The sequence below is a fragment of the Colletotrichum chrysophilum genome (genome assembly GCF_026319265.1).
Source record: "Colletotrichum chrysophilum strain AFK26 chromosome Unknown scaffold_59, whole genome shotgun sequence".
Lineage (NCBI taxonomy): Eukaryota > Fungi > Ascomycota > Sordariomycetes > Glomerellales > Glomerellaceae > Colletotrichum > Colletotrichum chrysophilum.
Window position 1 is genome coordinate 41,942 of NW_026517346.1, and position 24,003 is coordinate 65,944.

General features: G+C 51.6%; 7 protein-coding genes across 7 annotated transcripts; 4 read left to right on the plus strand and 3 right to left on the minus strand.

The window, feature by feature from the left end:
* Nucleotides 1-2,356: 2,356 nt before the first annotated feature.
* Nucleotides 2,357-6,106, plus strand: COL26b_007318 (uncharacterized protein; the record flags this gene model as incomplete). The annotated part of the gene is made up of 2 exons (XM_053180114.1): nucleotides 2,357-2,824; nucleotides 2,945-6,106. The coding sequence occupies 2 exons, from the start codon at nucleotides 2,357-2,359 to the stop codon at nucleotides 6,104-6,106; spliced, it is 3,630 nt and encodes a 1,209-aa protein (XP_053035885.1).
* Nucleotides 6,107-6,950: 844 nt separating this feature from the next.
* On the plus strand, nucleotides 6,951-8,345 carry COL26b_007319 (uncharacterized protein; the record flags this gene model as incomplete). The annotated part of the gene is made up of 3 exons (XM_053180115.1): nucleotides 6,951-7,212; nucleotides 7,296-7,979; nucleotides 8,035-8,345. 3 exons carry the CDS (start codon nucleotides 6,951-6,953, stop codon nucleotides 8,343-8,345), a joined length of 1,257 nt encoding a protein of 418 aa, XP_053035886.1.
* Nucleotides 8,346-8,503: 158 nt separating this feature from the next.
* COL26b_007320 (uncharacterized protein) lies at nucleotides 8,504-9,863 on the minus strand (the record flags this gene model as incomplete). Its single annotated transcript, XM_053180116.1, has 2 exons — nucleotides 8,504-9,746; nucleotides 9,847-9,863. 2 exons carry the CDS (start codon nucleotides 9,861-9,863, stop codon nucleotides 8,504-8,506), a joined length of 1,260 nt encoding a protein of 419 aa, XP_053035887.1.
* Nucleotides 9,864-15,100: 5,237 nt separating this feature from the next.
* Nucleotides 15,101-17,224, minus strand: COL26b_007321 (uncharacterized protein; the record flags this gene model as incomplete). Its single annotated transcript, XM_053180117.1, has 5 exons — nucleotides 15,101-15,112; nucleotides 15,162-15,303; nucleotides 15,355-15,762; nucleotides 15,811-17,013; nucleotides 17,190-17,224. 5 exons carry the CDS (start codon nucleotides 17,222-17,224, stop codon nucleotides 15,101-15,103), a joined length of 1,800 nt encoding a protein of 599 aa, XP_053035888.1.
* A 2,639-nt stretch (nucleotides 17,225-19,863) lies between these two features.
* On the plus strand, nucleotides 19,864-20,859 carry COL26b_007322 (uncharacterized protein; the record flags this gene model as incomplete). The annotated part of the gene is made up of 4 exons (XM_053180118.1): nucleotides 19,864-20,062; nucleotides 20,123-20,219; nucleotides 20,276-20,421; nucleotides 20,501-20,859. The coding sequence occupies 4 exons, from the start codon at nucleotides 19,864-19,866 to the stop codon at nucleotides 20,857-20,859; spliced, it is 801 nt and encodes a 266-aa protein (XP_053035889.1).
* A 1,110-nt stretch (nucleotides 20,860-21,969) lies between these two features.
* On the minus strand, nucleotides 21,970-22,877 carry VMA3 (H(+)-transporting V0 sector ATPase subunit c; the record flags this gene model as incomplete). The annotated part of the gene is made up of 5 exons (XM_053180119.1): nucleotides 21,970-22,034; nucleotides 22,093-22,353; nucleotides 22,434-22,563; nucleotides 22,692-22,704; nucleotides 22,861-22,877. 5 exons carry the CDS (start codon nucleotides 22,875-22,877, stop codon nucleotides 21,970-21,972), a joined length of 486 nt encoding a protein of 161 aa, XP_053035890.1.
* A 594-nt stretch (nucleotides 22,878-23,471) lies between these two features.
* On the plus strand, nucleotides 23,472-23,960 carry SNU13_1 (RNA binding protein snu13; the record flags this gene model as incomplete). Its single annotated transcript, XM_053180120.1, has 2 exons — nucleotides 23,472-23,574; nucleotides 23,689-23,960. The coding sequence occupies 2 exons, from the start codon at nucleotides 23,472-23,474 to the stop codon at nucleotides 23,958-23,960; spliced, it is 375 nt and encodes a 124-aa protein (XP_053035891.1).
* Between the last annotated feature and the right edge of the window lie 43 nt (nucleotides 23,961-24,003).

The window sequence follows — 24,003 nt, forward strand, 5'->3', positions numbered from 1 at the left end:
AATGGCACCAAACTAGATGGAAATTCTTGAGTCTTGTATTTGAGTGTCATTTTGCAATTTCTGTAGGTTAGTCTTTGATTTTGCAACGGGTCAAATGACGGGAAGATTCAACAACCTTGATGAGATGAAGAGGAATCATTGCAGCCTGAGGAAGGTGGTTGCGGGTGAAAACGGTGCCGAGGGGAGTTTCAGGGTGGGCTGTTCCGGCAGGCTGTCCAGGCTCCGAGGACGCTAAAGGTTGCGCTAAGCTTTTGCTGCGCCCAGGCGGTGGCTGCCTGGTCGACCGCCTGTCAGATCTACCTTCGTGGATCAGACCTAATACCACATGTTGGGCATCTCCGTCTCATTCAAGCCACGAATGGATGCGACCGTGGAAATCAGAATACGTATCATGATAAACTGACTTGGTTGTCTAGTAGCACTTTGTTTAGGTGGCCACACATGCCGTTGCTTTATTACGTCAATGCCTAAAAGACAAAAGGTACCTATCCGACAGCGTCGACATCCTCTGGATTTGAGTCTATGCATATTGCTGATTACGAATGCGCCGTTTTCATATATTTATCGTGATGCCGAGAGACTCCAATTATTCGTTCTGCTATGTGTCTATGTGAGACGATGCGTAGTGAGTACATGTAGCAACAACTATGGCCGCAATTTACGACTGTGAACTCAACAGCATCAATACGTTTCTTCGACTGCCCGGCCTGTTATAGATATATCATTGGATGAGGAAACATGTTCTTGGGAGTAACATAATGGTTCGCTTGTTCCGCAAGCATATATCCTAGGCGTGGTATTAATCCCAGCTAACGTAGTCAAACGCAACATGATGATCTCGCCGTCATCACCAGACAAAAAGACATATGCCATCAGCTCAACGAACCATCACAATTCAATCTTTCAGGAGTAAAAGGATGTTTCATCACTTCGTGTTGGCACGACAATACTGTTGCTCGACGTCCATCATCCACATGGTGCCTGCTTCCAACCAGATGTAATAGGTAAACCAGCATCTCACGAATACCCACTAAGTGCGATGAGGAATATTTTTTGGTCTCAAATCCGGTGTCAGGATGATGTGTTTGTCCCGTATGCCTCGACAGACCTGTACCCACGTCTTATCAAAGACGAACGCAATCTTTGCACCATACTTCTTGGTTGTCTGGTATTTGTGAATCGGGTTTAAGTGCCTTGGAAGCGCCTGTTGCTGCGTTTTCAAAGAGGAACTGGATGGGTACCGCCATGGGAAGTGAAACCGTGCGGTTTTGAAATATTCTTGTGTTAGTCTGTAGGCCGATACCGCAGGTGGAATTTAGGTTGGAAGTCGACTGGAAAGTTTCAATAGAAGGGAAAAGAGGTTCTGATCTAGGTCAACAATTTGTTGATTTGTGTCGAACGCAACAGAAAGCTTTCTTTCTACATGTCGTTTGAGAATCGTTTTTCGTTCTTTTTGCGGTTTGCTCTCAAGCAATGGCAGAGGATCCGTGTTAGAATCAGGCCCGATTGTATGAATAGACATTGCTGTAATCAGTTCGGATGGGATACTCAGCTATTAAGTTGGTGATAGAACCCTTCACTAGTCCATATGTAAGCTACATTTGGTATCATTCATGAGATCGAACCATTTGCGAGATGTTAACCGACTCAGATATGTACATGTAATTTCATCACCAACCACGCAAGACACTTATGCTTCGTCAATTAAGAGTGGGCAAGCATGTCCAAAAGCATTACAACTTGCTGAAGAACACGAATTGCGTTCTCCGTGCTTATTTTCACAGATTAGGCAACTCTTCCGCTCGACCCTTGCAGCCTCCAGGCAACGATGCCCGGGGGAGTGGTTCTTGTGTGGAGTGCTTCTGCATGTTGGAGCAGGCCTCCAACAACAACTCCTACACAGCCACAGCCCAGTGGTTCGATCAGTCTGCAGCTTATCTACAGAAATCAATCAGGCACCCAATAGAAACTATGGGTGTCTTACTACCCACTGTCAGCATTCAATTGGATTACAGGCTCCAAGAAGCGTTCACTGGGAGCATGTCTTGTTCCATGTCTAGTAAAGCCTCACGAGGGCCCACTGCCAAGGTCCAAACCCAGAGCCTTGTCGGCGATGTCGGCCAAAGAAGAAAATGCTCAAACCATGTTGTGGATGGATGCGACGGAAAATATTCATGGGGTCTTTGAAATTTGAAGAATATCGCTCACATGTTGGCTCTGGCGAGGCATTTAACCACTCGAGGTTCCAGAGCCCTCGGGATTGTCACCCATCCCACCAGACAACGAACTATCATCATCTCTGCTATCAGTTATTGGACTCGTCGTTCTGATCCTTCACAAAAAAGTCTTTGAAAAGATGGCCAGCTCACAGGACCACTTCTTCAAGCTCTTAGAGTACTGGTCCATTGACAACCTCGACGCTCTCTCGAGGGACTACGGAGGCCACTCGGAGTCCGAAGATGCTAAACGCCTGCGTCTGAAGAACTATCCGGGAGCCCGATCCTATCTCAGATTTCTGCGGGATTCGTCTGACGACTACGACGATGGCCCTAGTTGCACTGGCGCTGAGGAAGATTCGGAGCTTTGCCGCGGATGCACCAGCCGGTTGAACGAGGTATCGAAGATCGAGTATTTTCGAGTCGGTCTCGAAGATTCACTCCTACGTGGTGACGCAGACGACGCAAACGATGTCAACAATGAGTGCGCGAATCTTCGCCCGAACGATGTTTCCCTGTGGGCCAAGGAACCCAACTTCTACCGAGCACTTGCTGCCGATGGAATGGGCTTCTTGTCTCAGGTCGCTCATGTGTGCATGTACGCCGCCGTACGTCCTTGCACGAACGCAAGGTGCACAAGGCTGCGTGAGAGGATGGATAGCCGTGCCCCTGGGGTAACAGGGTGGCCATCTCTAAGGGAATGGGCGATCACTGCTATGTCCTGTCAGGAGAATCATCGCAAAGACTGGAGTGAGAAGTCTGCTATTGGGCATACACATATTGCCAGTGCTGTTGCGGCACTTGCAATGGCTCTGGCAGAGTGCTCACGCCCATGCTACAGGAAGACTCATTTTCAAAACCGCCTTGATAATGCCGAGGATGGGGAGGACGAGGAGGACGCGGATGAGCAAGTTAAACTTCTGGATCAGGTTTGGGACTTGCTCTATTGGATGGTGTCGGTCCAGTACAACTTCTCAGTTGGACCAGACAAGTTCGGTCGTTGGGTATCGGATTCGATGTCCAACAGCGCTGGCGACGGACTCGAGAGGCCTAAGAAAGCATTCGACCAGCTGGACAACACCAGATTCTGCAAGTTCCGAGTGTGGAACTTCCTCGAAGCCTGCGACCGAAAGGATGCGGATCTGCCGACCATTATGAATTTCTTGGGGGCGATGGAGAGTCTTGTTGATGATCAAGAAGAGGAAGCCCACAAGAACTGCACGCCAAAGTTCTGCCAGCAGGCGATCATCGACAGTACGAAGAAAGAGCAAATGCATGCGCCCGTGGGACATCATGATTGCTCCAAATTGGAGTTCGACATGGACGAAATCGACAAGGCCATCGACGAAGGTCATTCCACGGCTTGGCTTTGCGGCGAGGAAAACATATCTGGCAGCAAAGTTCAGCTTGCTCATCCGGACGATGACTACGTCGCGATCTCCCACGTTTGGTCGGACGGGACAGGCGTGGGTGTCTCGTCAAAGAAGGAGGAGGACTCAGACTCAAGCGCTCGCATGGTCAACTCCTGTCTCTGGGAATTCTGGGAAGACAAGGTCAACAAAGTCTGGGAAGGCGAGGACCGGAAAGCCATCTGGTGGGACGCTGTATCTGTGCCGGAAGGTGAGAAGCAGTATGCCAAGGCTCTCGAATCCCTACACAAGAACTACGCCAATGCGAAATGCACTATCGTACACGACAAGGAGCTCACTCGTACCGAGTTCAAGAACGACGGTAGCCCGTGCGTTGCGCTGGTATTGTCGAACTGGTTCTCCCGCGGTTGGACTGCGTTGGAGCTGCAGATGTCCAAGCAGGTCAAGGTGCTGTTCAGAAAGGATGGCGAGATCGTCCCGTATGATCTTGACAAGGATATCTTGGAGTTCTCCCCGTCCACGACAAGCCCCGCCCATTGGCTGGCTACGAGCTGGATCAAGCGCTTGCGAGAGCCTGTCAACGATATTGGCGACATCATTCACACGCTCAACTCACGATCTACTTCCCGTCCGCGCGACAAGACGAAAATTGCTGCACTTCTGGCTGATGTTCCACACTGCAACTTTTCAGGGCAGGAGGGCGAAATCACACGGGACATCCTGAAATATCTTGGGAAGGTTCCTTCGCTCTGCTTGTTCCATGGCGAAGCCACCATGAAAAACAGTGGCCCATGGTCGTGGTGCCCATCAACCATTTTCAACATGCCAGCAGCAACACCCATCGACGTTGAGAGCCGCACTATGTCTGATTTCCTCTCACTACTGGATGTCACAGAAGATGGCGCGATATCCGGTCAGTGGCGTTGTCGGGAGCTGAAGAAGGATGACGACAAGGCAGTCCACCTGTTTGGCAGAGATCCTTCGTCGCGTGTCAAAGTCCGTCTCGCGCTCCAGAAATCTCAAATACAGCGCTGCTTGCTTTTGCGTCCCATGGCTTCGTTACAACAAGGAGAGCCAGCTCTGCTTGTGAAGAGGCTCGGGCAGAGACCGGACCACAATGAAGAGCAGACCTTGCTGTGCGACTATGTCGGCACTGTCTGGGAAACTCAAGCCCTCGAGGAGTCTGACTGGCGTTATTCGCAGATCATCATGGGAAGCAAGTTGGAATCTGATGAGTCGACGGAATTGGAAGACTTTGACGATGTGTCTTCCGAGTATCCCAAGGATTCCATTTTCGACGAGAAAGTCGTTGTTGATGTCGAAGACTGTGAGCCCCAACAAAAGCCTGATCCTGCGGCCTGGCTTAGTTCCGAAAGTACACATGACTACGACGAATGGCTAGGGGGTGATGAAAGTTTCTTGAGGGTCCTACAGTCAAGTTCTGTTGACGAAAGGTCGCTCCAGGAACAGCTAATCGACTCAATCGCGAAAGCAAACCAGAAGGCAGCTCAATATCTGCTCGAACTATCCAAGGATGATCTCGACCCGGACCTGGCCGATCAACTGCGACTGAAGGTGGACGAAGGCGAAGACGAAGTCAAGTTACACGCTATCATCAACGGTCTTTGGTCCCTTGGCGATCACTATCTGCGAGAGCGAGAATGGAACAAGGCCGAGGAAGCATACAACAGCGCTCTTGGTTTGTTTGAGAGTCTTACCGAGGACGATGTGTCTTCCCAGGCTCGTTTGATTCCTAGTTATACCGGGGCGATGCTGACCTATCAACGCGGCCTGGTATCGATGTTATCCGAGAACTCCTCTGACGCCGGGTCATTCTTTACGAGGACTTTGGAGATGATGAATGGGAGGACGAGAAGCCAGAAGCCTTTGAATCAAAACGGAACGAGATCCCAAGGGAGCGTTAAAAAAGAGGTGGTCAAGAACAAGCAGCAAGCCCGCGGTGACAGGCCTGAGGACAGGGACGGTGATTATTTCGTCAAACGCAGTGCCCTTGGCGCTCTCATCTTGTTGTCCATCGACCAGGAGAGCGGCGATGACGAGTCACTCGACGAGCCAAGGGAATATTTCATGAGATCTCTCCGCTTTGCAGAAAGGGATAGACTCAAAGGGAACGTCGCGAAGGCAATCATCGACTACAGCCTGGGGATGCCTGAAGATGACTCACCTAGCCCGGGTGAACAGGAAGCTGTTGACATCGAGAAGACTCTCAGAAGCGCCCTCAAAAAGTTCGATGTGCTATTCCGGAAGAAGCACTTACTTTGCTGCGTCACTGCACTTTGCCTTGGTGTAACCCTACGTATCAGGTCTCTTTCGGCGAGCGATTCTGAGCAGGTACGCCTCTCAGAAGATGCAAAAGAGCATCTCGAGCGCGCTGCAGCCGACATGATGGAAATGCTTCCAGACTTCTCAGAGGAAGAGGAAGAGAATGACTCCGGGCGAGGAATGAGATTGTGCAGTATTGCCCTTGCTCATAAGCGGCTTTTAGAGAACGACGATTGATGGAAACGAGAAGTGGTGACCCAGAGTGAACGCTTTCACCGGAAATCTTTTCGGTGGGCATTTTCATAGAATCATCTGAACCAATAGAATTCATCTCTGATCTTCTCGTTTCTATATTCACGTATCATAAAATGCCGCCTTATTCATTGGAAACAAATGATCATGTTGAACCAGAATCCCAGGCAGATGTCAGAATCCCCCTTCACAAATCTGGAATTGAACATCGCGTGCGTGATGAGAAAGTACTTTGCTGAGTTCAACAAGAATGGCTGTGTTGTGGCTGGCTATGCATGAAAGTCTCGGTCGAATCCGATTGGTCTTGACTAAGGATCCGGCCAGAATAAAGGCCATTTGTTGTTTGACTTGTATCAACGGGGCGTATCGCCATTGGGCTCCTCCCGTTGGTCCGCCACCCTTACCACCATGCATGTCCACACGGATTCCCGTCATTGGATGACAGTGCATGCGGGCGCGGAGTTCTTCCAATTATATTTCACAGCGTCTGGCTTTTCGTCTGTCTGACTTGCGAGGAGAAAGCCTATGACTTCGCGCGAAGGTTCCCTGAAGTGTGGCCCGGCAACGTGTAGCACAAGTTAGGCTAACACATGTCAGACCATGCTTACCCGCCCATAGTTGATGTTTGCAGTGATATGAGTTTGTATTCAATCTTTGTTGTAGTAAGGCCTCCTGCCCCATTTCCATCTATATTGTCCTCCATTCCCCGAAGATGGGGGGAATAAGGAGGGGTTCTGACTGCAGCTGCATCAAGTATCCACCTGGAAGTTAGCAACATTACGAAAGCTCAATTGATTCCCACTTTCTTCATTTCTTCCTACCTCTCATCATGGTTCAAATGGCGCCCATATGGTTCTACTCGCTAGCGAGTTCCATCCCCGTCAAGCGCGAGGTGCTCAAGGATGCTGCGGCCCGGGCTTTGCGTTTCCAGTGGAGGAACCCAGCCGACATCCTTTCCGTGCTCCTCCTCCTCGGCCCCGAAATCGTAAAGAAGGCGGTAGCCGCTCAGACCGGTCGCCGGATCACTCCCGTCGCGTTTTCCTTCGGTTGGGTGGCGTATGGAGCAAGCGCCCTGCTGGATGCCCTTGGCGGTGAGTCTCGAGATGCACATGGACGGGAGTTTCAATCGCCTGGGTGAATGTCATTGACAAATCAAGCTAACAGGATGTTTTAGGTGGGACGCTCATGCCAGCGCCGGACGTGGACGGTGTCATGGTTGTTGGCGCCGACAGCACCCACCTCCGGAATTCGTCAAGCTGGGTCCTGGGTCGTTTGCTTCGAGACTTGACCTACAAAGTGGACGAAGAGATGCATCATGAACAGCAGCATGTTGCAAACCCAGAAGCTAGCAACGAGAAATCGCCGCAAATGAAAGGAGGGCCTGCCTGGGAAGCCTTGAGAGTTTCAGTCTACACGGTTGACTCTGAACCAAAGGCCGCACATGGCGTTCCGTGTCTTGACTTCGTCTGGTACTCCGGCTGTGTGGTCATTCTTATCCAACTCGCCGTCTCCTTAGTCCCGTGGATCGTCTACAGGGATTGGTCGATCTTCCTCGTTACGGCCGCCGGCACTCTTTTGGCCGTCGTAGGAAGTTCGCTGCCCCAGTGGCGGCAGGAGAAATGGGCCTGTCCCAGTGATGGGGGTGGAACAGTTGCCATTACCCAAGGCAACGGCAGTCGTCACGTAGTTCTCATCGAGAACAATCGCCAGTCGAAAGTTGGGCTCGATCTCGAAATCCTGGCTCGCGCTACGCGCGTGTTCAAGCCAACGCTTGAGACAAGAACCATAACTGTGGTCTTGACTCTTCTTTGGGTCATGCTGCTCATAACTGTTTCAGGCATGGAAGAGCACACTTGGTGTACGTTGATCGCTCCTTGTTCGGTCATGCCCCTTGGAAACTGATGCTATCCTAGACTTGCTCGCCATCGGTCTCGTCGGGAGTGTTCAGAACCTGTACGCTGCTGGTGTCTCCAGATCGCCGAGCGCTCATGGCATACATATCACGCACAAGGAGACGATTCGTGACAGGAGGGTACACCCTGTCATCAAAAAGGTCGAGAAAGACTATCCCTCCATGGGGTTGGTTCTGCTGGACATCTTCTATCCAGGCTCGTTACGGGTCAATACTGACGAGGACAAGGACTTCTGGAGAGAAGCAGTTCAGAACAGGATGAAACCTAACAAATTTGGCGTTCGAGTGGATACTCTCGGCGCAAAGCCGTGACCATGATAAAACGCACATATCATACGAGAGCAATCATCCCAATTGTTGTCAAAACCATGTAGTTTAGGCACAACTTGCAACTATGATTTCAGCGGCAAGCTTTCCTCGCTATGATCCATCTCTAATTTGACCTCCATCAAATAAAGGTCCCTTGCAGCTTAGGCGGCCTCAGGAGACGTTTTGTCGACAATGAAGCCAGCTATATCCCGGCCGTTGCAGAACCTCGCCTTCGTTGCATCAGCTATTGCCTCGAGCTCAGCCAGTTGCATCAGAGGCAAAGCCTGTGTCGCATCCAAGGTATTCCGCTGCTTATCCATATAAGTGTGCTGCGTCTCTGCCCCATAGAACAACAGAGGCAGGATCGATGATTTCCAAATCGGACGCCGACCTCTATCCTGACAGCTCTGTGCGTATGTCGTTGCAAGCAGAAACGATGTCAGAACTAGGAGGACACCCGGATACACCAGCCATGGCCAGTCAACGCGCATGCAGATGGACATTTCGACAGCAGTCCCATTCGTGAAGCTCCGCGCTTCTGTGAGGAACTCACGTCCTTTCGCGCGCATGCGGTTCGTCAGAGCCGTCGCCATGTTGTCAAAGGCGGTGGAGATGTCGTCGAATGTGGCGTTTCCGTTGTTGAAGAATGCATCGACCCAGAAGCCCCCTTCACAGTTTATCCTGCCGTCTTCAAGGCTCGAAGTCGGTCTGTTGGAACCCGAAGTTGTCTTGGCGCATGATCCTTTGAGCGTCTGCAGAAAGAACTGCCTAATACCAAGGAACTCTGTGGGATCCATGAGTACCAAACACGCAGATGGTGCTTCATGGAGAGTATCTCCTGTGCCCCATGACGTCCATTTCACGCCGTCGCGCGGTGCCTGGCTGATGTTGGACGAGTCGTACCATATGTCTTTGATAATGCAAGGCTCGCTCATGGCGACGTAGGAGAAGTTCCGAAACACATATGTATTTCTGACATCGTCCGCTATGTTTGCTTGGACGTATGAGATATTGGCTGCACCGACCGGAGCTATGGAGACAAGCTTCTCGTCCAGGACACCATTCACCACGTTGGCGTTGTAGCGGCGAAGGCAGGGGTGTAAGCTGCAGTTCGCTGCTACGATGTCGAACTCTGGAAAAAGACCCGGCATGTTGTCGTAGCTGTGCTTGCATTCCCTCGTCAGGAAACCGTCCTCTGGATCCTTTGTACGGGCACAGCCTTTTGCTGTAAACGACAGGATGGACGTCTCGGTATTTTCGTAGTCGTCCGTGGTGCTGTAAGGGCTCGTCCGTTCCGTCGTCATATTGAAGATACCAGACTTGAAAAAGGTACTGATCCCAAAGTCGGAGCGGTTGTCGAATCGGTAATCGCGGTCTGTCTCAAATACGTGGGAGAAGTTCGATCTGTGTTGGGATTCCAGCAATTTGGATCTCACATCGGTACAAGTGCTGCAAAGGCCGAGTGAGGTATGCGTGACTCCTGGTCCTCTGAGAGGAAACGTACAGTTCCCAGAGTCGCATTGAAAAAGGTTGACGGAGCCAGTCGGAGTGTCGGCCAGCAGGCCGTTCAAGGCAGTCATCTGCAGTTCCGGAGCGACCCTTAGGTTTTTGATGACGGCACGATCTCCAGCGCCGCCGACTTGGGCCCCGACGACTTGGGCCCCGACATAGGCGTCTGATCGTATGACGCGTTCCGCAATTGATATCCTCGCGATCCCCTTCCCATCTATAGCACAAGGATACGTTTTGACTGCTTGCTGAACGAACGGGCCGACAGCATATGAAGTGATCACAATGAGCGAGGCAAGGACAGTGAGCTTCCTATATCCCTCAAGTTTCAGTCATTAAACCTTGTATTTAATCGGGGGTGTTATAACTTACGGCTTGAGTGTCAAAAACAGAAGCCTCAATGATCCCCAGATGCCTTTTCCGGCATTGTCAAAATGCTCGATGTGTCGCAGAGGGCGTGGTTGATCCATCCAAAGCCACTTGCATTGACCGATGACTACTGTACATTAGTAAACGTTACCGGAGGTTCGAACACTTGGTTTCACCTTCAGCTACAACGAAGACCATCGCAGCTCTCAAGAGAGTAGTAGAAATAGCGACAGTCGTGGTGAGGTTGATAGAATACGCAAATTTCGGCTGCGGCTTTCCGTCGGACACCTTCAAGAGGATCGTCATGGCTATGAAGGCCAGAACCGAAACAATTATCGCCAGGAACTCGTACTTCCACAGCCGGAGGACGTCAAGATTGCCCAACGACCGATTTGGCATGCCAATCTTCTCTGGCCCATTGTTATATTCTTCCACTGTGTCCTCATGAGGGTTTGAGGAACATCTTTGTGGTTCCTCGGTTGGAACGCTCATGTAAGTTCTTGCTGACGGGAAGGGTTTCGGCTGCCGAAGGCCAATGTCGTCCGTGGGCGGAACATCGTGACCAGAATTGGCATCGTTGAGGGTGATCCCAGACGTTTCAGAGTGAACAGAACTTCTGGAGGTTGCAGCCGGTCGTCTGTCGTCGTCAGCAGATAAATGACCCGAATGTGTTGCCATCTTCTGTGTGACCACCGTTGCGACTGCAGTAATCCACAAGCATAAGTGTGCGGTAAGGCGGAAAGGTGAGTCTGCTTGGTTTACATATTACTTCACGCAGAACCCTAGTAAAATTAGAACGCGCTTGGCGGATGCAGCCCGAGGTCAGCTTTGGAGCTAAGCGTGTGGGCTAGGGATCTTATTGTGCTGCCTGCAGTTAAGTAGGCTCCTCGTTGGTCAGTAGATACAGGGATTAAGGTACGGCCGCAGGTCGGTTGCTCGGGGTGAGACTGAGTCTTGGAAAAAGAAGGGGAGTAGCGTCTGTTGATTGGAGCACGGTTTTCGTGGGCCATTAATTCCTGAATCCTTTGGTCATCCAGGAGTGCATGAATAATACAACCTAATACTGTCTCTTCTTGATAATTACGGAATGAACGAAACACAATTCTGGTGCTCGTATCCACTGTGTGCAGAGGTGTCTTCTCTGGTCCTCGTTCTCCTGTATCGTGAGCTGAAGGCTGTCGTTGGCCTAACCGGATCTGAGCAATTTGATGGCACAGCCATGGTCAAACCCACATCCAATGCGAAAATAACCCTCCAGAAATGTTCTTGCAGTCATGTGCCGTTTGTAGAAATCGAGGTCTGAAAGCGGTGTGGATGCTGGCTCAGCCAGGAATACTCGAGCACGCAAACGCAACTCTAACACACGAATGGCTTTGAACCTCACAAGGACTCATCGTCTACAGTCAATCCGGTCCCTATGGTATTATGTTTGATGAGCCACTGAAGCATTATATATCGGTTATGGACATAGCTCTCATTTAGGGATGGACACCCAACACTTGGAATCGTTGCGTCATATAAATGCTCCTCTACCTCAAGGCGTTTCCTTGAGGAGACCATGATTATCGTCCTGCAACTTACTTCGCAAAGCTGTGCTCTTTATAATGAAATCAGAGCAGGTAGAAGACATCAGAGAATCTTTCAGCCAGGTAAGGTAAGTTACGGAGGATCACAGAAGGAAAGACATTGGTATATATTGACATCAGTCGTATTCCTTAGCCGTTCTCTCATCAAGATGAGAAAATCGCTTCCATGCTGTACTCCCAACTCTGAATTAAAGCCTTCAGACAGTCAAAAGCTTAATATTAGCAGGAGCCGCGAGCAGCTCGGGCGCTTCAGTTCTCGCCAACAGTCTTCAGGCCTTCATTATTCTTCTTTGGTCAGAGAGTATTGCTAATATGCAAATACAACGAGCAGCCCATATTCTGAGTTCATCTCCGTTCATTTTGTTGCAGAAACCGCCGGTTGAACCTCAACGCAAGCTTGGACGGAATATAAGGACAATACCAAGTCCTCTATTTTCGAAAGAATCGAGACAGCAATGCGGTGAACGACAAAACGCTGGTACTTTTACTTGGCTGTGACTGAAAATACGAATAGGCTGCGATTGGATGGCTTAAGACCATCGATGTCATCGACAGTCTTGATTGGTTTCATTAGTACAAACCATGTCAATAAGTCCTGGAAATAACACAGCTTTCTGTTCGCCATGTATGGTTGCACTCGGACCAATCGACAGGGCTAATCAGACGCCTGATGACCTGCCTCCCAGCTGCATGTAAGCTGCAGTTGGAAAGCTGGGATCGAGTTCGGCCACTTTGTTGGCTGAATTTTATGCAGCAGGGTCTGCATAATTCAGCCTGATATCAATGCGACCTGCAAAGTGAGGTCGCCAATCAAGTCGATTTGAAGGTTGATTTGCTGCCTCAGACTGTGGGCAGCGCCGATTCCACAGGTAGTGATCGGCTTTGCAGGCACGGCCTACCTTGCATTCTTCCTTCTTTTAATCTATTACACCGTGGCATATGATCCTATGGCGCCTCCTCCAATCCCGGATTCGGGACCACCTTGTGTGGTGTCTGACCCGAACTACTGGACCCCTAATCCGGTTGACGTTTACCTATTGCATTGGATCAGGAACGCCACAAAGGCAGTAATGAAATACTGCCGTATCCCGCCTGTTACTATGAGTGCTGCTCGTTCCGACCGAATACAGAATTGTTTTCATCTGGTGAGTAACATCTGGCCTGAGCTAGTTGCCTAAGAGAAGAAGACTTACATGCAGGATTAGTCCATCGCTAGTATGTGCGATGTTCAAATGATCACTGGGGCCAGTATCATGATCGGCGGTTTCATTTGCCTGGATAAACGACTCACGGCTCATCATTGGCAATTCATCGTATATCTCGCGTGGTTTTCCAGTGTTACTCATCTCTCTGGCTTAACTATTCTTCGAAGATATCTTCAAGCTCATCCACGCGAGAAGTACGTACGCCTTTCTTTGATGCTTGTGCTGGTTATCATGATCTTAGTTGCTATGATACCGACTGCCTTCTTCAACTGGCACCCCAAACTAGCTCCTAATGGAACAGAAGACGGTACGGGGGCCTGGCCAGGTATGCCGGCGTTATGCTTCTTTTCTATTGCCTGCGGGACTTCACTATACGAAGGTTTCGACAACAGAGTTCCGTTTGCGCAGTCTACCACTTTGATAGAGATGCTGATCTCCGTGGTTCTTCTTTTCGCGGGCTTCTCTACAAGGTCGATCAAACTATCGGTTCGTGTGTCAAACACGCTGTCCAGGCGAATTAGGCTACCTATGAGCCAATATATGGACCTGTTAACCCGGAAACTTACCCGAACCTCCTCTTCCGTCGAAGATGGTTATAAGACCAGTTTGAGACATCTTTTATGGTCTGAACTGGTCAAGAGACCTCTTTTGGGATCCATCATCCTGGTCCGCACGCAAATCACGCTTTTTAATTCTATGCTTGGAGAGGTACAAATTTCGCTCTATTGCCGTGCATGCAATTTGCTGAGTTATGGTTTTGTTTTAGCTTTTCTGGCTGCTTCTCATCATGCTCTGGGGAACTTCAAAGCTCAAAGACGCCGTCATCGACGAATATCTGTTTGTAAGATGGCACAGACAAAATTCTTCGGCTGGGGATTCGCACCCAGAAGATACAAGATGGCAATTCGGCCAAGTGCTTCCTGTTCTACTCCTTGCTGCGCCTTTGACCACAATGTTCGGCATTTTTGCTTCAAGCACGCACCCAAATACGAGCCAATCAAGAGTAACAAATCCGCCGACATCAGATAGATCCAGCGCAGAAGACTCTGGGCATCATGTCAATCTTGGAACTGGACCTGATTCCGCTACTGGATTGATGGAAATGACACCCATTGCTTCGCAACAGAACTCTGATTTACCGGCCGCAAACGTTGTCAACTCGACTTCGACTATGAACAGGTCTTCATTGGTACCGCCTACCTTAATATTCGGACACCTGAACAACGAGACGCAATGGATGTTGCCATACTTAGCCACTGCCTTTCTTGTTGTATGTGGGCGTGGGTTCGGCTTTTTTTGGTTCACGACAAGCATATTCTTCCCCTGGGAGGAGAATACGACGGATACTATGTCATCCACGTTGGGCTTTTGGACGCCTGTCGATTACCTGTTCAAAGTCAAAGGCGTTTTCTACCTCTTGTTGATAGGTTATCCTTTCGCAGGTCTCGCTATTATCGTCTTTGGGCTTGCTTTAGACGAATGGCGGGAAGAGTCTAAAGACTCGCATGGATACGTACGTCAAGGTCTCTTCTGGGCATTCTCGGCATGTGTCCATGCATTCTACGCTTGGCCAATCTACATCCAACGCTTCACGACCGAGCGCTTCGAATTCGAGTGGACGATCCCGTTCAGAGCTGGTGTCATTTTCTCTGTCACGGCTGTCCTGTACATAGCATATGTCATAATGTGTTTCGTGGTTCATCTCAGAAAGAGGAAGAAAAGACAGCGAGTGCAGGCCTAAGATGAATTACATTTGATAAGTTCACAAATCTAATCAGGCAACCTCGAGCTCTAGAACTATTAGTTTCATTGACACAGTGAGCAATTATCGTGATCCGTATATACATGAGAAGCAGCAACAGCATCGTCTTCGAAGAAACATGGCCGTCACCGTGATTAAAACGCTTTTATGCCGAAATGGCAAGGTTTTTCGCCGGCAGTTTTCCTGTCCTGACCGACCTGCTCCGATTACCCCATTATTAACAAAGGTAGATGCACCAGTAGGTGATGAAGCATATATGTACAGAAATGGCCATGCGGCCGAAGTCTCAATTTACCATCCTGTGAGGATGGATGGAAATCTGGTAGCTTAGATAACCCACTGCGGAGAGTTAGTTATCTGCATCTGAGAGCAGGGTGTAATTACTTACGGGGATGAACAGGTAAGGCACCTGGCGCTCGTACTCGGTCCAGGCGTCGCCGTACTTTTGGCGGCAGCGATGGATGTCACGGGCGGCGCGGTGGGCAATCATGCCGCAAAAGAAGACGGGGTAGAACCAGGGGAAGGGGCTCCTAGAATATTGTCAGCACTATGAAGGCCTTCTTGCAAACGCTTCCACTTACTTGAAACCTGTGATCAAGCCCCAGCAGATGGCAAAGAAAGCATCACAAGTGTAATGGATCTTGCGAGCGTATCCGTACATGCCATCAGCGAGAATGACATCGCCCTTGGCCGAGGTAATGGTCTTGGGGTTCTTGACGACCCTCCAGGGAAGCTGGGGGAAAGTCCTGCGGTTGATGAGCTGTCCACGCTCCTGCGCACGGAAGCTGTTCTTCTGGCTGTTGGTCGTGTCCCAGACCCAGTAGACGAACAGGTACGCGATGAACAGGACGGTAAGCGCAATGGGGTTCCACTTGTACTCGTCGGGGTGGTGGTTGGCGAGGAAGATGGTGCAGTGGCAGTAGGAGAGAGGGACACCGGCAAGGTTCCAGAAGATGAGCATGAAGCCCCACTTCTCGTAGTACATGTCCCTTGGATATTGTTAGACATCGTCGCGTTAGATGTATCAGAAAACTTACCAGGTGGGCACGATCAACTGCTCACCCTTGGCGCAAGCGTTGGCGTAGAGGTAGTGGGCCAGGACGAGGAAAAGAACCTCGCCAGAAATGTATCCGTATCTCTCGTACTGTCGGGCAGCAGCACCGCAGCTGAGGCCGAAGAGGATGAACCAAGGGATGCGGACCTCGAAGAACATCTTGAAGTCGAGGATGCCAAACATGCGGGGGTTCAGCTCGGCACCAAGGAAAAAGTCGTAGATGGGGTAGCCGGTCATGCGGTGCTGAGCCCCCCTCCATAGAGCAGAGAAGTAGGCGACGAAAGACACAAGGTATCCGCTCAGAATAGCAACCGTCATGAGAGGTCCAAACTCATCGATGAAGGTGTAGATGGGAAAGAGACCACTAAAGTGCAGCACTGCCATGACAGCGATAGTGAAGTACCAACTGACGTAGGCGTTGCAGAAGTACTTCAGCTGCTTGCCACCCTCGTGAGCAAGAGGCTTGCCCCAAGCCCAGACGCCGGGCAGGAGGCAGTAGCATGCGCCCTCGAAGATGAAGAAGGTCCAGTAGATGCGCCAGGCACGGAGAGAAGGGAATGCTCCAGTGTAGACGAGGTTAGCAAGATGGCGGAAGAACTCTCCTAGTGACTCTCCATCCCGAGGGCGCGGCACACCGCCGTCATAGTAGGTGGCTCCGATCCACATGTACCACATCAGAAGAGGGAAACCAATCATCAGGGACAAGGTGCCGAGGCTGCCACCAAACTCGAACTCGCCCGAAGTGTCAATCTTGGGGTCGGTGCCAACCTTCCAGCCGTCAATGATCTCCCCCTCCTGATAGACACGCTGAGCGTTCTCCTTCGTGGGAGGAGCGGCGTCGCCGTTCGTGAAAAGCTCGAGCTTCTTCTCCTCGACGTGCCCATTGGTAGCGTGACCGTTGACGGACTCCTCCTTCACGTGTCCATTGGTGTGCCCGTTCGCGTGTCCGTTGGAATAACCGTTGGCCAAAGGCTCCTCTACCTCAGCCTTGCCGTTCAAGACGGACTTGTCGGTGACCATCTCGTCATCAAGCTCCTCGCGAAACTTGCCGGTAGCGCGTCGGCGGGGAGTACGAGCGGGCATCTTGGATTCGGTGGTGTCTGCCGTGGGTTCGTTCTCGGGTGACTTGCGGCGGGAGGAGACACGTCGAGGGGTCTCAACCATACCCTCAAAGAGCTCCTTCTTCCTGAATAACCAGTTAGTGAACTGGAGCTTGACGGGTTCAGTGTGCAGAGTATTGACTTCGAGTGGAAGGCGGTACGCAACTGCTACTTCGGGTCGTGTGGTACAGTTGCGATGGGCCCAATTGCTTCGGCCGACAACTTCAAATGCAGAGACGAGATGGAAAGTAAATAGACTAACCTGGGAGTCTGGCGCAGGGAGTAGCGGCCCGACATGTTGAAAGCTTTCTTATATCTGTGCGGGAAAGCTGGACGTGGGGTTATGCACCTTTTGTGTAGTACCAGTCCGTGTGACGGTCGAGGATCTTGAAGCGTGGGCAGCCAGGGTTCGGGGATCAAATTGGTGTGTTATCGACAAGTCGTCCGAGGCATTGGAAGGAAGGGAGGGAAGCGTCTGGTGGAGGCGGTCAGGATGGGAATCCGAGTACGACCGGGCGAGGATGAGCGCACGAAAAGTGTCAACGTGGCGTGGCGTACAAGACGGGACGTCAAGCTGGAGACGGGACGGCGCAAGTGACAGGTAAAATCGCAAGCGTGTCCTCGCACTCGATTGGGCGCCGGTTGGTGCTCTCTCAAAATTTTGTTGACATTTGTGTTTGCCCCTTTCTGCCGGTAGTCAAGGGTCACGAACAAAGTTGAAATTGAGGTACTTGGCCTGTTGGTGCCGCTGTCCGCAAGATGTGAAGTACCTACTCAAGCCAACCTCGGGAGGTTCCTCGGTGCAAGGGCCCGCATCTGCAGGCCTCGTCTAGGTTGCAGGCCAATGGGAAGCTTGATTTTGCTTGAATTGGGATCCTGGTTGGCGACCCCGCTGCCGGAACTGCTAGACGAAGCTTGCAGGTGCACCGTGCAGTAGCCGCCCAGCGCCATTGCAGTGTCCGAGGTTGGCCGTCGAGATTACCTCCATCATTAGCTAAGCTATTAAATGCCCATTTCGATCAACCATGCCCGGGACGGTAATGAGATTTCCCCAGCCTTTGCTAGACGACGCCTGCATGGCATGCACCTCACGGGCCCTTGGACATGTGGGATTCTCGGACATTGAAGATGGGGGGCGGTTTTTTGAGAATGTCCGCGTCTCCGTCATGTAGATGGATGGGATGCTCCTTGAACGATCAGAAGCAGTTCCTTCTCCAGCCGGCGAAACGCACTGCTTGCCCGGAAAGGAAGAAACAAGTCTCGTCCTTCCGGATGGTGCCTTAGTCACCGGTACTTCCTCATTCCTTCACCGCGCCAGTCAAATCGTACGGCACGGCGAGCCACGGAAGGTGCAAGTGAGCTACGATGTCCCTGTTGGACCAACATCAAGAAAAGCAAGCATGCCTGCGGGCTTGCGCATTACCTATGCAGACATGCAAGCCGTGGAGATTGATCATGGTATTTTCAAAAGTCGGTCTGCTGACGGATCCCAGCTTGATCTTGCCGTGGATATTGCCAGATCTTTTATATGCCATGGAGGATGTGCTTCAGAGACGCTCACACTTGGGAGGGCTTCGGCTGTAATGCTTTTGTGTTGTTCCCCATTTCTTATTTACTCCATGGCAAGATTCCGACCGCGCGAATGTTACGAATGCACCTTTGTATCAGGAGCAACCATCCGTAGAGGTGATAAATCTACAGATGCCTTGAGGAATGACGCCTCGTCACCACTCAAGGTCAAAGTACCTAACTGGGTAGAGCCTCACAGGTTCGACACTGCCTTCCTCTCTTGCTTTCCATCTCAGACGTGAGGCCAATCTGGAGTTCGAAAACCAGAGAAGGCAGCTGCCTCGAGCTGCACCTGGCCTGATGGCACGTGATGGAAGCTTCTGGCCGGTCGGCATACCCAGCCAGGCAAGCAAACAGAAGGAGCACTTTCTCGTTCTCAACCTCGTGATGATTTACCGTCCAATCAGCAGAAGGTGCTCGCCGGGTGAGCTACGTACCTGTACACTCCTTCCCGCAAAAAATTGGCCTCACTGCTGCCTGGAGTACGTACCCTGGCTGATCGGGGGCCCCGCACAGGCCACCCAGGAAAGGCATAAAATACCTCCCATCGTCCGCCCGTTTTCAACCTTTTCTCCTCTTCTTCTCCTTAGCTCTCTATTGCCTTTTGGCTTAGATCAAGTGTAGTATCTGTTCTTTTCAGTTTAATCTCTGAAAGACCTCCACGGAGGTCAATCGTGATTATTCTTATTTTTGATCTCTCGGGAGAGTGGCCTCTGCGGCTTGCCGTATGCCCTCATGCCCACCGTGTCCCTGGTATTTCACTGCCTCCAGGAGACGCGAACCCCTCTCGACTTTCATTGCTGTGTCTGGTTCCGCCCAGGCCTGTGAAGAAGGTTTCCTCTGCTCCCTTCCGAACTTTGGTGATTTTTACGTTGTTGAATTGCTGAGATGTTGTGTAATTTGCTGCAAACAAATATCCCAAGAATTGAGCCGCACCCCGTCTGCTCTACGCTGATCCTTGTCTCTCCCGCCGTCCCTCCACTCGCCTGCAGTGACCGCCTTGCCCATCCTTGCACGACGTCTGAATTGTAAGAATCTCATCCCAGGATTCGTATCACATATTTCCAGGTGACGGCCCAAGAATTGTCGATTGATTTCTGCTCTGCTGGAACATCCAACTGGTCAAGCGAAAATATTCGTATCGAGGTGAGTTGAAAACTCTGATTTCTTTTTTTTGGCCTCGTTATGGCAAGTGCAAAATCGCAGGGCAAACACAGTCCACCGACGACAACAATCTCACCACCATCTCTCGTATCTACCGTCTCTCTTCGTGACGTTGCTGCCTCTCAATCTAATCCTTTCATCGTTGCCCCCAACGGTGGCTATTCTGTAGAAGCCCATCCCAGCGTACTGACACCACGCCAGCCATGGACAACGACACCAACATGGGCGAGGTCCCCGCCTCCCGTCTGCTCGACCCCCAAATCTTCGAGCACCTCAAGAATAAGATCGATGAGGACCAGCTGGTTAGGGATCAGATGAGCCAGACGGTCCAGAAGCTTGACAGGGCCATCTCCTACGTCCAGGGCCTGCTGTCCCGCGTTCACGCCACCCCGCGCGAGCAATGTGAGTCCTCAGTACATGGCAGCAACCTTTATGGCCACACAGACTGACGGACGCTCCCAGATGGTCCCTTGCTCACGGACGTCCAAACGGGCATCCAGAAGGAGGTCGAGGTCATCGGCGAGCTGCAGGAGATTGCCTCCAAGTACCCTTACTACAAGTAGGCCGCTTCCCATCCACTCCCTTCCGCCAGGCACGTCACTGACATTTCAACAGGTACAACCAGAAGTGGAACCGTCAAGTCCAGAACGCAATCTTCACCGTCCTCCTCTGCGGCTGGCTCGGCGGCCTTACCGCCGACGGCAAGCCCGGCCCCGTCGCCCGCCTCCTCAGCCTCGAGGAGGTCGGCGAGATCTTTAAGGGTGCGTACCAAGCACACTCTCCTCGCCTCCTAGCCATCCCACAACACCTATCCCAACGACAGCTGACCGCCCCCAACAGTCCCCGTCAACCTCAAGGACCGCGACGCCTTCCACCTCACCATCGAGGAGTACCTCCTCGCCCTCACCGACGTGACCCAGGAGCTCTCCCGCCTGGCCACCAACGCCGTCACCATGGGCGACTTCGCCATGCCCGTCGAGATCAGCGCCTTCGTCAAGGACCTCTTCGCCGGCTTCCAGCTCCTCAACCTCAAGAACGACATCCTGAGGAAGCGTGTCGACGCGGTAAAGTACGACGTCAAGCGTGTCGAGGACGTCGTCTACGACCTGTCCCTGCGCGGCCTGCTCCCCAAGAAGGAGGCTCCCGCTGCTGCGGCTGCGGCTGCCACGGCAGAGCCCACGGCGGAGGCAAAGAACTAGAGAGGTTAGGTGTTTTGAAAGGCCGGATGGACGTGACGTATGCAGGTGAGTTCGTTCATAGCGAGCAGGTAACGAAAAATGGAGTGTTCCATCGCCGTCATCATCGTGATATCCATCGCTCTGAGTCTTTTTGACCTCGAAATCCCCCCATCAAAAGAGAAGCTTGAGCACAGCGAAAATCTCACTCGAGAATCACAAGAGTTTATACAACTTCAATCAGGACTTCACTAGGTTTGATTCAATCCACCGCGAGCATACTATTGTTGTAACCACTACTTACTGCTCCCGGACTTTGCTGTTTTCTGCCTGTGACCGACAAATCTCTCAAAGCCTTCCTTCTACAAGAAGAGGAGACTATGCGGATTCAGAGAGACCATGCCTCGTCACATGTTGCAGCAACTGCAATGCCATGGCAAAAATACTACATATGATGAACGAGGACAAAAGCCAATTTACCTAAGCCAAGGACGTTGAGAAGTCCCCTCAAGAATCTAGTGGTCCCCATTACCAAGTAGTATTGCTAGAAGAAAAACAAAAACCCCAATTAGTTGACCTGGCACGATTGCTTGTCGTTTCCTTCCGACCTGGCATAACCAATTGGTTTGGTGTGCTGCTTTCGGGGTCGAGGTTCGCCGCAAATTCCAAGACGTCATACACCCCAAATCGTCGTCTGGTTGAGCTTACCACAACATCACTGCGGGGAACACTGACACAGACATCACCGGTAGAGGACCAATAATCAAAGTAGACGCAAGAAAGCATTATCGCAACCTAGACTACAATTCCATCCCCACCACCGTCTATGCTGAGCAACCGCCCCCAGAAATGGATAGCATACCTGTGATGGCACAATAGTACATATAAGTTTGACATCCGACGGGGAAAGCATTTCCCCGACCGTCCAAACAAAACATTGGCATCTCGTGACCTTTGACCGTTTTCCACGCCTATGCCATAAAACCTGATTCGATTCGAGTATTTCGACGCGCCTGCTGATGATAATCTTGTCGTTGCCCATGATGTGGCAATTTCATGCCCGTGCTAGTTGTGGCGTAAGTACATCTTGTCAACCGTTCAACCGAGCATTTTCGTCGTTGGGTTTGTCGTCGTTTAGCAGGTGACGTCCTGGCTGGCCTTGGAGTTCATGAGAAGGGCAACAATCAAGCCGTAGAGACCTGGGGCACGTTCGTTAGTAAACAGGTTTCAGTTCAGAAAGCAAGGGGCGTCGCATACCCAAGACTTCGGCGAAAATGAGAATCAGAATCATGCCGACGAAGAGACGAGGCTGTTGAGCAGTTCCACGGACACCAGCGTCACCAACAATACCGATGGCGAAACCGGCAGCAAGACCGGCCAGACCGACAGCGAGACCAGCGCCGAACTGGATGAAACCAGTGTACAGAGACATCTCCTGCTGGAGACCATCGGAGATAAGGACGGACACGACGAGACCGTAAATGGCAATGATACCAGCCATAATGACAGGGACAATGTCTATCGCGAAACTGTCAGTAACGTCCTAAATTCGTAAGGCGCGTCGCGGACGACGGTTCGATGGATGCGGATTCGCGTACTCTTGACGATCAGGTCAGGGCGCAGAACACCCATAGCCGAAATACCGACACCGGACTTCGCGGTACCGTAAGAGGCACCCAGGCAGGTGAAGACGATGGCGACGGTGCAGCCCATGGCACCGAAGAAGGGCTAATGACATGTTAGCGATGATTGTCGGACGCGATGTATCGGCGATGCCCAAATGGCTCATTCGAATGGACGCAGGGGGGAGGCGACGTCATGGATCGTTGACTCGAGTGGGCACAGGGATGACGAACCGCATAGACGGGGCTGTGACATGATCGCGTTAGCATATGAGCTTTAGACAGACATGATGAAGCTAGATGGGCATGTTGGGGCGCGAGATGGATGGACTTGGGAGCTCTGAGCGATGGATAGGGAGCTGTTGTCGGGACGGGGGCAACACGGGCTGTGTTGTTGACGTACCAAAGCTCGGAAGGCATCTTGGCGGTTTAATTAACGTCGAAGACGGGGTAGTCGAAAGAAAAAGATGAAGAGAGGGTCGGGAACTGAAGGAGATGCGGCGAAGAGTGGGTTGCGGACGATTGCGGTGATGGCTGGTTGGGACGGGCGAGGTTCGACTGCTGCTTCGGCGACGGCTCGAGATGAGGTGTGCTGTGTTAAGATCTGGTTTCCAGGTTGGCCTTCTGGTTGGTTGCAAGGTTTTGCGGCGCGTTGACAGCTCCGTGCACTTACGTAAGTCAGGAGAGGCACCTGATGGAATGAGGCGGTGCACGGCAGAACCTGCGTTCCGAAGAGCTCCACTCCAGTCGCATCAAGATCCACTCTCCAACGGCAATTGCCGTTAAGCTTGGGGAAGTGGGATTTTTTTTTTCTTACGCTTTTCGGAGGAAAAAAGTTTTGGATATCTCTTCATCGCGTTCATCACGAATTTCGACCTCACGACCAGGGCGAGCCACCGCAAGGAACCCTGCACCTTATATCTTTGGTACGCAGCACTCGAACTGTCCTGCTTGGGATTGTACCAACAGACTCTGACTTTCTCTCGCAGACATCTCTCGACACTCACCGCAACAATGTCTGAGTCCGCTGCCTGGCCTTTGGCCGACGATGCTCTCCAGCAGGAGATTCTGGACATGGTTCAGCAGTGCACCCACTACCGCCAGCTGAAGAAGGGCGGTAAGTTTTGTCCCCGAGCCGTCTCACTCCGTTGACTTCTCCTGTCTCTCTGAAGCCACCAGCTGCGTTCCTTCCTTGGCCTCCACCGAACAGCTGCTGACTTTCTTCTTACAGCCAACGAGGCCACCAAGACCCTCAACCGTGGTGTTTCCGAGCTTATCGTCCTCGCCGCGGATACCAACCCCCTCAGCATTGTTCTTCACCTGCCTCTCCTGGCTGAGGACAAGAACGTCCCCTACGTTTACGTCAAGTCCAAGACCGCCCTTGGCCGCGCCTGCGGTGTCTCCCGCGCCGTCATTGCCGCTTCCATCACCTCCAACGAGGGCAGCGAGCTTGCCGGCCCCATCCGCGCTCTGAAGGACAAGGTCGAGAGACTCGCCATCTAAGATACCCATGACAAAGAATATTGGGCGGCGTTGATGTTTGACT